The 15,398-nt window shown below is 41.7% G+C and overlaps 1 protein-coding gene and 1 long non-coding RNA gene across 2 annotated transcripts in view; one reads left to right on the top strand and one right to left on the bottom strand.

Annotated features, from left to right (window-relative positions):
* LOC141018012 (uncharacterized) overlaps nucleotides 1-2,962 on the bottom strand; it is a 3,683-nt gene extending 721 nt beyond the window's left edge. Inside the window, exons 1-2 of the long non-coding RNA XR_012180695.1 lie at nucleotides 2,829-2,962; nucleotides 1,913-2,047 (exon numbers count right to left, since the gene is read on the bottom strand). This is a non-coding gene — a long non-coding RNA (uncharacterized lncRNA). The remainder of the gene's footprint in view (nucleotides 1-1,912; nucleotides 2,048-2,828) is intronic.
* lama4 (laminin, alpha 4) overlaps nucleotides 1-15,398 on the top strand; it is a 54,370-nt gene that overhangs the window by 25,477 nt on the left and 13,495 nt on the right. Inside the window, exons 13-21 of the mRNA XM_073492854.1 lie at nucleotides 3,839-4,032; nucleotides 8,218-8,334; nucleotides 8,779-8,927; nucleotides 12,673-12,814; nucleotides 12,895-12,988; nucleotides 13,074-13,190; nucleotides 13,613-13,798; nucleotides 13,979-14,118; nucleotides 14,473-14,637. Of these exons, the coding sequence (XP_073348955.1) occupies nucleotides 3,839-4,032; nucleotides 8,218-8,334; nucleotides 8,779-8,927; nucleotides 12,673-12,814; nucleotides 12,895-12,988; nucleotides 13,074-13,190; nucleotides 13,613-13,798; nucleotides 13,979-14,118; nucleotides 14,473-14,637 (1,304 nt within the window). The remainder of the gene's footprint in view (nucleotides 1-3,838; nucleotides 4,033-8,217; nucleotides 8,335-8,778; nucleotides 8,928-12,672; nucleotides 12,815-12,894; nucleotides 12,989-13,073; nucleotides 13,191-13,612; nucleotides 13,799-13,978; nucleotides 14,119-14,472; nucleotides 14,638-15,398) is intronic.

Below are 15,398 nucleotides of genomic sequence, written 5' to 3' on the forward strand. Positions count from 1 at the left end.
TTATCATGGTGCTAAGTTTTTCTAATTAGCACTAAAAAATAAAGTAGTCTGCAGGAGAGGCTGATTGGGGTGTCATAAGTTTTGCAGATATTTGATCATCAAAATTATTGGACAATTGATGGTAAGATGGTGGCGCCCAAAGACAGTGGGTCTCATTCATGAAACGTGAGCAGAACGAATTTGTGTGTAAAGTGTTCGCAGACGGAAATTTACATGCATCTCGCATTCATCAATATTTTAGTAGCTCCGATCTTTTCGTAGCTACTAACAAAATCTACACATGTTGCTGACCACGCGTAGTGCTTGTGTAAATTTAAGAATGCACATAAATAATGCTTGTCACTATTGGAAATTACAATTTAAATTCATATTGCGCTCTGTTATGTACACAATACGCAGATGCCTTTGAAACACGTGATATAGCCTAAACATATGATAAAAATATAACACATTTAGTTAAAGTAGTTGGCAATTGGCAGGTTTAAGATCCAGATTAGGTTCATGATTGTGAATTATCTATGTAAATCGACTCAATAGATTACACGTTCTTCCTACATGTTGAATGATGATAATAAAAATATAGGCTCCAGTGGAGGCATGTCGCTGTCTCCGCCAGGTATAATTCCTGACAGAGAGGTCTCCCCAATTATCCCCGCACTGCGACTGTGAGCCTCCTCCTCCTGTGGCTGATATATTTCTTTTGTGTGAGGTTATGCGTTTCTTTGCTTCCAGTTTCATGTCAAACCATTTACGCTTCACCTCGGACATGGTTCTCTGGACTACAGAGACAATATTGACGGCATCTGTCACCTCCCTCCAGGCCTTCGCTTTGCCTGTCCCTGTCACACCACTGCTAACAGATGAAAATACTTTTTTTTTTTCTTAATTCCACTTCACCCAAAAGTATTTCTATCTCCGCTTCCGCAAAGTTCTTTTTTCTTTCTCTCCCTTTCTTCGTTTGGCTGACAGGTTGACTGACAGGTCGACTGGATGCATCTATACCTCCTTATATGGTGGTCATTGGCAATTCATGGGCGGGGATTTATGCTGATAGCTGATTACCGGGAGCGCGCTGTCACTTTACGATGGATTGGCATTCACGATCATACACACGTGTTTACGATCAGATCTGAGTTTCCCGCAGTGTTCATGAATCCGGAGTAGGTTTTTAGTAGCGTAGGCTTTTATGTGCAAATCTACGCACAAATTTACTAACGTTTCATGAATGAGACCCAGTGAGTGTAACAAGTAGTATATGGACAAATGCAGCACACAGGAAACCAGGATTAGTGACTTGTGGGGCCAAATGTATAAACTATGCATACACATAAAAATTGTACTTATGCCACTTTCCACGCAGGTTTCCAAATGTTAAAAAAAAAAAATCTACGAGCAGTGAGAATGTGTGTACTGGTACACATCTTTAACACCTTTTCGTTGCTAAAGGCAGAAATGAAGCCCCCCCAAAAAAATACTCTTTTTCGTCTGTCAGTTTGATCAATTATTACTTTAAGTTCACAGTCTACAAAATAACATTTCCTGTTCAACTGCTTCTTTACTTCTAACATTTCTCTTCAACACTAAACTAAATTGTTGCCCTTTATATGCATACCAGGTCATTGGGGGGGCGTGTTGAGAGCCATTTATAGTGAATTGTGGGGCTGGTCACACAGCTCGTGCATGTTTGTATGCATGTTTCCCGTTCCGTGTGTACACAGATTCTACACCTGACTATACACAGAATTTTATACATTTGGCCCGTGGAGCTTAATGAGACTCAACAGAAACAGAGCACAACTAGCAAAAATCACCAAAATGTCCCTCTACAAAGTCTCTGGCGGATCCACTGATATAGCAGGCAGAACAGGGCAGGATAATAGCTGGGTGAGCAGCAGACTTAGTCCAAACTCACTTGCAGCCCAGAAGATCAAGGGCAATAGGAAGAGGCAGTGGAGAGCAGGCGATGAGCTCATGAAGGCGGAAGCCAGAAGGTGAATGTGTATACGGCATACTCATAGCAGCAAGCGAGGCAACACAGGAGGAGACTCTGATCACCAGGAAGTCACAGGGAAGCACAAAAATATTGTGGATATTTATTCCAGTTCCAGATGATTGAAGTACAGCCAGTAGGGCATTTCAGGGGGATGCTATCCCCTTTGTTAGCAAAATGACCAAAATGCATCACCCCAGCTCACTTGCTATCACTCTCCATCTCCCCCAAGATCACTAATAGGCAGATCCAAATGACTTGACTTTTTTTTTTTTTTAACCTTTATAGGGAGAGTGAAGACAACACATCACTGATCGTCATATGCAACAACTCATTTGTAAGCCACCAACATTTTTCCAAAACAGCTGCAATCTTTTTCAAGTTTGAATGCCAAAAAGAAAGAACAGAAACAGGCCTGGAAAAGGTCAATTTGTCCAGTCATCTGTTGAGTGAGGGAGAAAAATAGTGATGAAATTACAGTACATCTGTCCCTAAAAAGGCAGTAGGCTAATGGACCACCATGAACATTAACAGCAGCTGTACTTAGGCTTAGTGGTGCATTAATCTAGATGCTAAACTTAGCATGCAAATTTTCTTATTGTTCACAACATAAATCTGACAAATGTGATGTTTAGCAGGCAATATTTATCATGGTGCTAAGTTTTTCTAATTAGCACTAAAAAATAAAGTAGTCTGCAGGAGAGGCTGATTGGGGTGTCATAAGTTTTGCAGATATTTGATCATCAAAATTATTGGACAATTGATGGTAAGATGGTGGCGCCCAAAGACAGTGGGTCTCATTCATGAAACGTGAGCAGAAACACAGTAGAAAACTCACACAGTAGTGAAGCAGCGGAGAGCTTTCGCTGGAGCTTTTTGGGGACAGAAGGCTGGTTAGTTTTCCAGTGATCAAACAAGGCAGGCTGGTTCGAGGCAAGCAGGGTCGGCAACAGGTAATCAGTCCAGAGAAAAGTGCTGGAGAGTCTTGCATAAGGTGAAGAACAGTCTAGCAAATAAGTGTCTGTGAGGCTGGAGTATATATACTGGGTTGATTGGTGATGAGGAGCAGCTGTGAGAACAGGTGAGTGGAGTTGGCTGATAAGGCGAGAATGGCAGGTGACAGGGCAGGCAGAAATGAGCAGGTGACCAGCTATGCTAAACTGTGACAGTCGGCACATAACTATATACTGTAACTAGAAATCATCCTGAGGTAACATGAATGTCTGTATCTAATGTCATGGTATAAAAAAACTTACCAGAACATTTCAAACCTGCTTGTGGCACTAGATTAAAAAGTCAAGGGGTCGTGATATATTCTAGATTAGATTCATTTTTATTAGATTATTTTAAAAAAACAACACTGTGGAAAGAGAAAATGTGATGTTTAAAAGAATAGTTCAACAGCGTTGCAGCATTCTCCTAAATGACTAACGTAGATAGGGACCTGTTTTAAAATGTAAAATACAAGTCTAAAATACAAACGTAAAATACAAAATAATACTAAATCATAATGAAAAAAACTAACATAAAATGGCTCCATGCAGCTCATCCGGGGTAAATCCAAGTCTCTGGAACCCTAAAATCCCAAAATGATTTCAAATGATGTTACAAACTGCACATGCTTTTAGTTTTGGATGCACAATCACATATACACACAGATGAAGAGCAGTACATATTTAGATTGCATTGTGGCATCTGCAGGGATCCAATTACAAACCTATATTTGACTTTGACTCAACAATAGAGTATCAGAGATGGTGTCTACAGCCGAAAGTCAAATCACTTAAATGTGACACAAATTATGATATTGTGATAAGTAATGGCTTGTGTTTCTGATTGTGTGTCCAGTGCTGAGGCGTGTTCGTCAGTTGGAGAAGAAGTTGATGATCACAGATGGCCGCCTTCCACCTGTCAGGGAGGTTCTGTCCGGCTTTTCCACCAAGCTGTCTGACGCTCAGGACTTTCTCCAGAATGCAGCCAGCACCGTCCAGGAGACAGACAACAGGAACAGAGCCAACATCCTCAAATTCCAGAGGAATGAGGTGATTTCCCATGACAACACGGGAGACGCCCGGATGTTGGCTTGGCCTTAAAAGACGCAAGAGCCTATCATGAGCATGCATTGTACAATTGCACGAGGCTACAGTGAGAGAGAAATCTGGTTGTTATTTGTCGGGCATGTAAGAGATGTCTATTACTTGTGGTATTTGCTGAGAACAGAAACAGAAAACCATCTGTGGGAGTTTTGGATGCTATTATTTTCCCCATGATAATATCCAGAACCTTCACACAGAAACATTTACTTTATTTTCCCATGATACAGCCCACTGCCCAACACACAGAATTATTATTGTACGAAAAAGATTCATCTTAATTTCAAGAAAGAAACCCACTGGCAAGCATTTAGACTCCTCAGAAAACACTATTTAGTACGATAGATAGACAGCCTGAGGAAAGAGGCTGCTCTGTATTCTGGTGATATAGCAGTGATGGGCATTGTCTTTTAGTATTCTTTGGGCTCTGTAACAACAGATGCAACAGACCACAGACCTTGTTGTGCAGCAGTTTTATGTAGGAACTATTTTCTTTCCATGTCACTGTGCAGAAGGGAGTGTGCATGGTCGAGAGAAAAGCTAACCAATACTGCTTTTCCACCAAAATTAGTGGGTCTACACAGGTTTTTTAAACGTAGGTACAAAGCAAAAAATTGCCTATTGACCCCATTCCCACTTCCGCAGGCAAAGCAGCCCGTGTGTGATTTTTATCTGAAGCATTACGTTGTACGTCACTGATGTCATGTTTCACGTCACGAATGCACCGGAAACAGTTGTAACAGAAGAGAAAAAACAATAGACCAATTGTCTGAAAAACGGTGGATAACTTATTTTGAGTGTCACAACATTCGCGAAATGCCTTGGTTCACTTGAGCCATTCAGTTCAATAACATTTGGAAAGTCTAGAAGAGTTGCACAATTAAATTATTTTATCCCCCTTCAAGTTAGCCAGGCGAGAAACTGAAAGTTAGCCAACTTGGTCCACGATCCAGGTATTTCGCCGGGAAGTCAAGCTTTTTTGGCTTCAAAACACCACTGAGCAGCTTTCATAGGAATGAACGGGGCTCTGCCTCCATCACTGTGTCCAGTAATAAAACGTCCTTGAATAGATGCATTCCAAATTCCTTCTTTATTTACGCGCCACCACCGGATGTTGATCACGCATCAATACTTCGTGCCACAGAATTTAGTGTGTTCACCTGGGTCTTCCATTTAGATAAAAGCCGAGCCAAGCCGAGGTGATTAAAATGATCATTAATCATTAATGTTTACATCACACCAGCGCTGTTGAATATGAGTTAGTTTTGTGTTTCCATTATTAACATAATAATACAAAAATGCAAACAGCCATTTGTATACAATTTTATTTGATTTTAACAATTGCAAATCTTTTTCCCACTACTCTTAAATAACTTATTGAAAACTTGCACTGAATTAACAAATGAAATACAATTGTACTTTATTTCTTCTGAGCATTTCTGCTCATATTTTCTTCATATTTAACAAAGAAAATGCAACAGAAGTATACATCTGTATGCACATTGTTTTCAACAGTGCAAATCTTTTTTCCTAGTAAATAACTTATTTAAACCTTGCATTAGGCTTGTTGCAGTAGTTGGAGTTCCCAGTGTTATACGGTGGTCGGGCTTACACCAATTAAATAACTTGGCCACCGGCCGTCATTTTACTTTTTAGAAAATCAGTAGTCCGTTGACGGACACTACGATTACAAACTGCCAGAGGTGTCTACTCCATGCAGCTGTGGGACCAGCATCACTGGCACAGCACAAAGTAACAGGAGTCACATCTAACTTTTAGCGTGGAGAGAGTTAGGAGAGCTGACTGACAAGACGATGGCGGAGGATTTGTTGTCTAAATGATGAGCAAAAGCACCTATTTGGCAATATGTTGGTTTTAAATCAGTCATAATAGAGAACTTGATAACATTAATGAGGGAATAGGAGCTGTCACCTCGCTGAGAAGAAGGGTTAGGGTGACACCTGCTGCGCTTCTTCAAACAGGTCCCAATCCATTACTCCGACAGACTGAAGAAAACTACTCCCTGACATGTTGATGAAAGTTCTCAGTCATCCAGGTCATGGTAATTCATAGGCAACTGGACTTACAGTTTCTTGAAGAAGTTTCACCTCTCATTCAAGAGGCTTCTTCAGGTCTAACTAAGTGGAGGTGAGTTGCGATTCCGTCTTTATAGGCAGACTTCACAACTTGTACATTGATCAGTTTATAGTAAATACAAATTATAGGACCCCCTCCCCATCCATCCAGCCTGTGACCTGATGTCAAAAATATAATATAATCTAGCCCACAAAATTATTATTGTTGTTGTTTCACACCAAGTTAACCTACACCTTTATTTGCAATAAAAAAAAAACACAATTCTATTAAAAAAAAAAAAAAAAAAGGGAACTGACTTTTATTTTGAAGTATATTACTCCCAGGAAATGCAATGAGTTCGGTTAGCACCACTCATTCATTAAAAATGCATATACAGAACAAAACATGATGTTTATTGAAGATTGAAGGGTTTCTCAGATATTCCCGCAACATAAGGAATGACGATGTTGTTACATTTTTCTCCTCCTCTCTGTCTGCTCTGGATCTTTTAGAGGTTTTGACAAAGGACTAATGAGTACATGAGCCCCCGGTGTGATGACATTTAATGTTCCTGACAGCCTCTGTTTACTCACTTTTTGCAACCGCCTTTTTCAAACGCGTCAAAACTACATTTTATTTATAAAGGTATGTGATGTTTACCATTGCTATGGCAACAAGTGCCAACTGCCATTAGCTAGTTTAGCCCGATTGTCTGAAGAACAATAACCCATAAAAATACAATTTGGAGTATTTGAACAAAATCAACTGCAGCTACGTCACGGGTTAGATTGTCAAAATTAGAAAAATAACAGCTTAAATCCCTGAGGAGCTATATCAGCATTAGTGATGGTTGCATCCACAAGTATGCAGTTACCTATAGTTCCTTCAAACAGTGTAGATGCACATCAGAGGGGATTTAGAAGTGGGTATATTCAATGCAGACTGAAAAATATGTAATAACACATCTTAAGTTTATTTAACTTAGTCCACAGAAGAGCTGTTAAAGTTAAATATCAGCCGAAGCAGTCATATTAACATAGCGTTAGACTACATACATCTGCTTCCTGTGGAGTCAACCAGCCAAAATACAGACAGCACCACTTTGCCATTGCTGAACACATTGTGGTCAAACGGGGCGTAAAGTAAGTTTGTGTCATCAGGATTTTACTGTCATCATCAGGATTCAAGCACTCTGCTGCCACCTGGCATCTACAGTTATCAAGTGCAGCCCCCCCATTACCACTGCGGTGTCACCGTGGTAACGCAGTGGCAAACAGGTCATATGAAAGGAGAAGCATCTGTTAGTTTAGTCATTGCTGAACACATATTTGTTCGAACGATCATTTTCAACGTTATGCAATGGTAAAAAAACAGAATTTAAGGTATTTTAAAAAGGAAGACTCCCGCCATCCTGGCAAGCAAGCAGACACTGATACTGTAGTCAAAAAAGCTATTATAAATATTATAAAATATTCATATCATAAATATCCTGTAATTACGTAGTTGATGACTACTAAATGACTACAAAAAGTCAACTGACTTTGAGACAAGGGTAAAAAAATGATATTTTTTCCCGCATTTAAGGACTCATTCCTTCTGCATTCTAAAGTTTTAGCCTGAACCTCCCTTTATAGGCACAAACTGTTGTTTTACGTTTCCCCATCATAAAATGATTTCTAATGAGTTTTATACAGATGGAAGGTTTGAACTTCTTAGCCAGGCTAGCTGTAAAACATTGTTTGCGCTCTTCATGCCAAGCTAAACTGATGACCTCCCAGCTTTAACTCCAAACTTAACACACAGATATGACAGTGGTATCGATCTCCTCATCAAACCCTCTGAAAGAAAGCCAAAACATGTGTTGCCTAAATGACAAACTATGCTAAACATGTGATTGCAACGTCCCCTGTTTGAGTCCAGCTGGAGATCCATTTTCTCATTTCATATCTATCTCTACTGTATCCTTTCTAATAAAGACAACAAATATTACAGTTGCATTGGAATAACTTCTGAAGCTTGAATTTTGGATAACTTTGATCTTGTTTCTTTGTGACCGAGGCGAAGCAGCAGAGGCTAGCAGACGACCACACTACTGTCAACAAAACACTGGATACAGCCAGAGGCTTCATCTCTGAAACAAAGAGGACTGTGGTTGAGGTGGATGCTATAGTGCAGGTGAGGCCTACATAACTGTGAGGAAACAATGGCTGTCAGGAAGACAGCCATCATAAGCTTGGGTCAACAGTGAGAGTGGAAAAATCTCCCTGCTGCCCAAAGATGCTTAGGTTTTCTTGATAGCTCACTGAAGAAGAAGGTATGTATCATGATATAATAGACTGTGATATGGTACCGCAATATCTCTGAATCCTGCATAGAATTTAGTCATGAAATGGATTCCCGAGATGCAGCTTATGTCAGATTCTAAAGCTGGCCAATTTGATTTGGAAACAATTTGTGGATTGCTTAAGTTTGAATAAGCTGTGTTCTCAAACAGCTCTCCCTTTTTAGTCCTCCACTTCAGGTACAAGGATCCTGTGAATGGGACATAAATATAAAGCATTAAAATGTCATTGCAAATTGTATGTATATGGATCTGTGTGTTTGCATGTGACTGTACAGAACGTGACCGGTTACCATGCAGCAATCGATGGCGCCAGCCAAAAGCTGACAGAGAAGACTGAGAGACTCTCTCTAGCTGACAGAGATCTGGTGCAGAGGGCTGACGAGCATGCTGAGGAACTGGAGAAACAGGCCAACCAACTGGAGGAGTGAGTACTAGACCTATTTGTTACAAATAATCAGACCGATGAAAAGAAAGCAAAAGCATCAATCATTTCTCAAGACTTTTCTACCCAGTCTGTGGCACTAAGCCCGAAGCCCACTGGATCCTACTAAAGATATAAACCTTTAAAAATTAAATATACCATCTGGTTTCATTTTAAAAAACAGCTCAATAACATCCTGAAATGGGACTGTCATTTTGAGAAAACTTTTCTTGAAACAACATTATATAACTTTTTTTACCATAAAATAACATCTTCAAAATCATCATGGTACAGTGTTTTGTAATAGGGGTGAAAGGTGTCTCTGTCACAGCCACTCCGCCCCCCTATCGCTTTTTTCTGCAGTATGTAACTTCAGTGAGAGGGTAGGGTCACAGCGTTACATACATGTTTACTTCAAGAGACCAGTTTTCAACTACGTTAAGGTGTAATGACTTTTGTTTGTAGTAAGCACCTACATTATGTATGACAATTTTTTATAGATGCTGGATTTGTATTTACGTCAGTGGTGTTGCACTCAGAAACTGTGGGGGGTGCCAAATTGCACAAAATGCCAATTTCTACATGCTTCTTTAAACAGGAGTACTGTTTATACTACATTTGTGGGGAATAATTTTCAGTCCCTGATTAAGACAAATTTGGCACACTAGCAACACTAGAAAATCTTTGATTATCTTGTCATAATTTCAGTGTTCTGCTGGGAAATCTTGGGTCCTAGTATTCATGTGGATGCCACTTGACACACATCACCCACCCAAACAGCGTTGCAGTGGCTGGGCTGCTTCTTCCTGAAGGCGACAATGATCTCTTTGGTTTTGTCCACGTTCAGGATCAAGTTGTTTTTGCTACACCAGCCCACCAGCTGCTCCACCTCCTCCCTGTAAGCCAGGTCGTGGTCATCCCTGATGAGGCCGACCACTGTTGTGTCGTCCGCAAACTTTACAGTGTGGTTGGTGGTAGCCCTTGGGACACAGTCGTGAGTCATCAGAGTGAACAGCAGGGGGCTCAGGACACAGCCTTGAGGGGAGCCTGTGTTGAGGGTGATGACACTGGAGGTATTCTGACCGACCCACACTGACTGTGGTCTTTCAGTGAGGAAGTCTAGCAGCCAGTTGCACAGGGAGGTGCTGAAGCCCAGGGGTCCCAGTTTGTCTACCAGATGCTGTGGAATCATGGTATTAAACGCTGAACTGAAGTCCAGGAACAGCATCCAAACATGAGTGTTTTTCTCCTCCAGGTGTGCAAGGCTCAAGTGAAGAGCGGTGGAGATGGCATCCTCATTGGAGCGGTTTGGCCAGTAGGCAAACTGGAAGGGGTCAGATGTGGCAGGGAGTCTGGAGGTGATGTGCTCCTTTACCAGCCTTTGAACGCACTTCATCATAATAGGAGTGAGTGCGATGGGCCGGTAGTCATTGAATGATGTGATTTGAGGTTTCTTTGGCACTGGGATGATGGAGGCAGTTTTGAAACATAATGGGACTTTGGCTTGTTAGGACACAAGCCAGCTGATCTGCACATTCCCTGAGCGCCCGCCCAGGTATGCTGTCAGGGCCCGGATCCTTCCGTGAGTTGACACTCCTCAGAGACCTTCGCACCTCAGCTATGTCAAGGCAGAGTGCCTTTTCATCCCGGTGGGGAACAGTTTTCACAGCAGGAGTGTTGTTTAGTGCGTCGAACCTCCCAAAGAAGTTATTTAGTTCATTTAGGAAGTCCAAGTCATGGTCACACGCAGGAGGGGCAATCCTGTAGTTGGTGATAGTCCGTATGCCTTGCCACATATCCCTGGTGTTAGCGGGATCATGGAAAAAGTCTTGGATTTTTCGACTGTGAGCAATCTTTGCTAGTCTGATGGCACGGTTCAAGTTGGCTCTTGCTGTTCTCAGTGCCATCTCATCGGCAGACTTGAAGGCTGAGTTCCATGCCTTTAGCATTTTGCGTACTTCATCAGTCATCCAGGGTTTTTGGTTGGCCTGGGTGGTGATGGATTTGCTAGCGCTGATGTCCTCCGTGCATTTGTTGATGTAGGCTGACACAGACATGGCATACTCATCTATGTTGATGTGATCGTTGTAAGTGGCAGCTGCTTTGAACATATCCCAGTCAGTGCACTCAAAACAGTCCTGTAGTGCCTCCATAGCCCCCTCAGACCACACCCTCACCTGCCTCACTGTAGGTTTTCCTCTGACCAGCAGGGGCTTATATGCTGGAATTAGCATAACAGATAGATGGTCTGAAGAGCCAAGATGGGGGCGTGCGGCTGCTCTGAATGCATCTTTCATGGTGGTGTAAGCCATGTCTAATGTATTTACTCCCCTAGTTGCACAATCCACATGCTGATGGAAATGTGGGAGAACTGACTTCATGTTGGCCTGGTTGAAATCCCCAGCGACAATGAAAAAGCCCTCAGTGTGAGTAGATTGCAACTCACTGATAGTCCGATAGAGAACTTTTATGGCCTCTTTAGTGTCAGCGCTAGGGGGCACATACACAGCAGTGATGGAAACTAAGGAAAACTCCCTGGGCAAATAGAATGGTCTGCAGTTTACATTCAGCTCAAGCTCAATGTCCAGTGAGCAATGGCCAGTTGTTGTTGATGTAAATACATAGACCACCCCCTCGGGATTTACCACTGCATGCGCAGCTCCTGTCAGCATGAAAAGTAGCCACTCCCTCGAAGCTGACAGCATTGTCCGGGATTGATGAGTTTAGCCATGTCTCTGTCAGAATTATTGCTCAACAGTTCCTCATCTCTTGTTAACTTGTTAATTCCAGCTGCAGATGATCTATTTGTTTTCCAGGGAACGAACGTTTGAGAGGAAGATAGATGGAAGTGGTGTTTTATAGGGGTTAGTTTTTAGCTTAGCTGTTAGTCCTCCCCGACAGCCGCGCTTCCGCCCTCGGTCACACCGCCTCCGCTTGCTCCTCTGTTGGCTTGTGATGCTAGGAGTATCAATAGCAATTGGGTCTTGTCGGTGTAGCACTCGGTCACAGTGCCTCCGCTTGCTCCTCTATCGGCTTGTGATGCTAGGAGCATCCATAGCAACTGGGTCTTGTCGGCGTAGCACTCCGAGGCTATGTAAACACTCCCGAGAAGTTGTGTCTATGAAGCTGAAGTCACTGGATGATCGTAACTCCAGCAAGAGATGGCGATCATGGAGACTGTTTTCCCATTTGGATATTGGTCCCTGATTCCAGGGTGGTGCCTCGTACTTATTACTATTAATTAACTATTATTATAAACTAATATTAACTATTAATTTTATTATGATTATTAATAATAATTACTATTAATAATGATTCATTGCTAATAACCAAACATGCCCTACCAGCGTACCAGCAGTGTTTTCATGGGATTTGTTGACAATAAGAAAAATTTAGAATATTAGAGTTTTGTTTTTTTTGTTTTGTATTTCGAATATTCACTCTTCACTCACTTTACCAGCTAGTTGCGGGTTCATCAGAGCTCTTTCTTCACCTCCAATTGTGGGTCCAAACCAAAACATAAAGTTGTGGTCAAAACAATGAGCTGAAAGATTGCTAAAATGTTATACACAGCCAAGGGGACCTGAAGAGTCACATGATAATTCTCTGTAGGTTTGTGACTACGAGCAACCTTTTTGCATTACACCTAGTCATTATTTCCATGAGCACTGGGGATTCTTGATGATAGTATGCACAATATGGCAATGCTCACACTAGACTGTAACATCCATCATCCTGTCTCCTCCAGGGATCTGAGAGAGAGTGATGCCAATGGCTTTGTGCAGAGAGCCATAAGTGCTGCCAACGTCTACAACAACATTGTGAAATACATCGATGATGCCAATATCACCTCGCTCACCACCCTCAACTTATCCCAAAGAGCTGAAGATGTATGTAAAATTTCTGAAATACACAGTATGCATACACTGTATTTCACGTCTATAGCTTTGTTATGTGCTCTGTGTTTTAGGCCATCACTGGGATCAATGTGCAGCTTGGGCATCTGCTGACGCGGAGCAACAGTGTTTTCAAAGAGTCTGTTTCATTGCACTCAGAGCAATTTGGTATGGGGATTTCACTGAAAGAGATATCTGTCAAATATATTATATTGGATGTCCCTTTGACAGTTACTGTATCTCTCTATGTCAGAGGTAGAAACTGAGGTGGTCGACAAGTTGAAATACATTGAGGAGACCAAGGAGACCATGGATAAAAACACCAATAAACTTGCAGAAATAGTGGAAAGTATTAATGGAATTCATACAGGTAAGACAATATGTAGTTATTTTAAAGTAACAGTGTGACGTTTGCTGCCAAACCCAGAGACCGATGAGAAAATTTAAAAAATATCACATCTGTGTGTCAGTACAGAGGGAGGTCGGCACTGTGTTTAGCCTAGCTTAGCACAAACAATGGAAGTACTTGCATGGCAGCCTCTTCCATCAGTGTATGAATGTGTGTGTGAATGGGTGACTGTGACAAGTAAGCATTATAGAAATCCATGTACTATTTATCACAAGAAACAACATTGTTGCCGTTATGTTAAAGACATCTATGAACTGTGGTGCAGAAATGTCTACTGAAGTTAGCATGCTAACCAGCTAAACGTTGCCCATCCTGTTTACCATACAGCGCTGACTTTGATATATCAGAATTTTCTCTTTCTCACCCTCTGCATACATTTTTAGACAGGACACCGCAGCGACTAGAGTTCACCCTAAAGGTGGCTGAGGGAACTCTAAACCGCTCAGCAGAGGTACTTCAAAACATCACCCCCATCACCAGTAAGGTGGAGGAGTGGGCCAGCAACATGAGAAACAATGAATACTCTACAGCTGCTTATGAACAGGCTGTCTTGTCTGCTGGGGAAGCAGGTATCTTAACCACTTCAGTGTGTTCTGCAACACATATCATCTTGGATATTTTAAGTAGCTACCATATAACAAACATGTATTAAGCCTGTTATGCATTTTCTCACTTTCCCATTTCCTTGTATATCCCTGTATGTCATCCAGTATAAATTCTTATTTCCTCTTATTTGATGTAATTTATAGTTGACAACCTGAATGTGCTCGTTCCTGAGCTGTTGGATAAGCTGAAGGTAGTTGAGGAGAAGAAGCCTGTCAACAATGTGACTACCAACATCATGAGGATCAGAGAGCTCATAGCCCAGGCCAGGAGTGTGGCCAAAAAAGTTAGTTCATCCCTTTGAACCTGATTTCAATATGCTTGATTTCGGAAAGTCAAATCGTGCTCCCTTTTAGACGTGTTTCCCACTTACTTATCATTAAGGATTCATGCATAGAACAAGACCAAAACGTTTTTTTTATTGCATGCCTTAAGATTAATAGACATCCATTGACTCTGGCTAGCTAACATTACACTTGGAGTTCCAGTGAGTAATTAAACTCAAAAATCAACTTTTCGCATTGGGATTGTAGGATGCATCCGAATGCGTCAGTTTTTGACGAGTTGGGAATGACACTCAAAAATCTACTTTTCTTACAAATGGCACCCTTATGTCATTCTGGTTTGCTTTCTACCCCAGGTCCAAGTGTCCATGAAGTTCAACGGTCAGTCCTCAGTGGAGGTTCATCCTCACAGCAACCTGGAAGAACTGAAGACAGTGACATCCATCAGCTTGTTCATGAGAGTGGACCCTGACAAGGATCCCATAGAGGACCGTTTCATCTTATACCTGGGAGACAGAAGAGTGAGAAATCATGGGAAAACCAAAATGGTTGCTTTGCCATTTGGGTTAATGAGTTACTATAAAACAAATGCCTACCAGGAGGAATTCAGAGTGAATACAGATGGAAGCCATTACATCAAGTAAAAAAGCTAGTGCATCTGTTGAGTATGTGAGTTCTACTTAGCAAGGAGGTTTTAGGGTAGGTATTTGGCTCAGATCTGACGCTGAAACTTCACCAACTTCCACCGAGAGGCCCAGGGCAAAGATGAAAGGCAGCAAGCAGCTTGTGGACATGAATAGTTTGTTGTGGTCATGAAGGCAGGAATGACAGGCTTTGAAATCACACAGCTGCCCCTTTCAAAAGGTCTCCAAGACAGGCTTGTGACATAGTGGATGTGTGCTCCTTCAAAGTTGGAGTTCATTTACATAAATAGTGTTTTTTTCCCGCCTACTGGGGAACAGAAAACAGTGCAGCTACCCAATGTGAGGCCTCTTTGTTCTCTTTAATGACACTTCACCTAGTGATTTCACTGCCACTGTAATTAATGCAGTGGCATTTGCCTTGGTTTTTCACTGTGGAATAATAGCCTTAGCAGCGCACTATTAGATGTCAAAAATGAAGGATGTTGGTGTTCTCGATCCTTAAGGTGAATTCACATAAAATATTATCATCTCCCTGTTGGAAACTCATGCAGCAGTAGTGAAGCATTGTAAAATGACAGAACAAAGGCCATGATGGGAAAATGAACAGGGTAGGAACTCACCATGATGCAACATATGAT

This window comes from Pagrus major, chromosome 22, assembly GCF_040436345.1.
Source record: "Pagrus major chromosome 22, Pma_NU_1.0".
Lineage (NCBI taxonomy): Eukaryota > Metazoa > Chordata > Actinopteri > Spariformes > Sparidae > Pagrus > Pagrus major.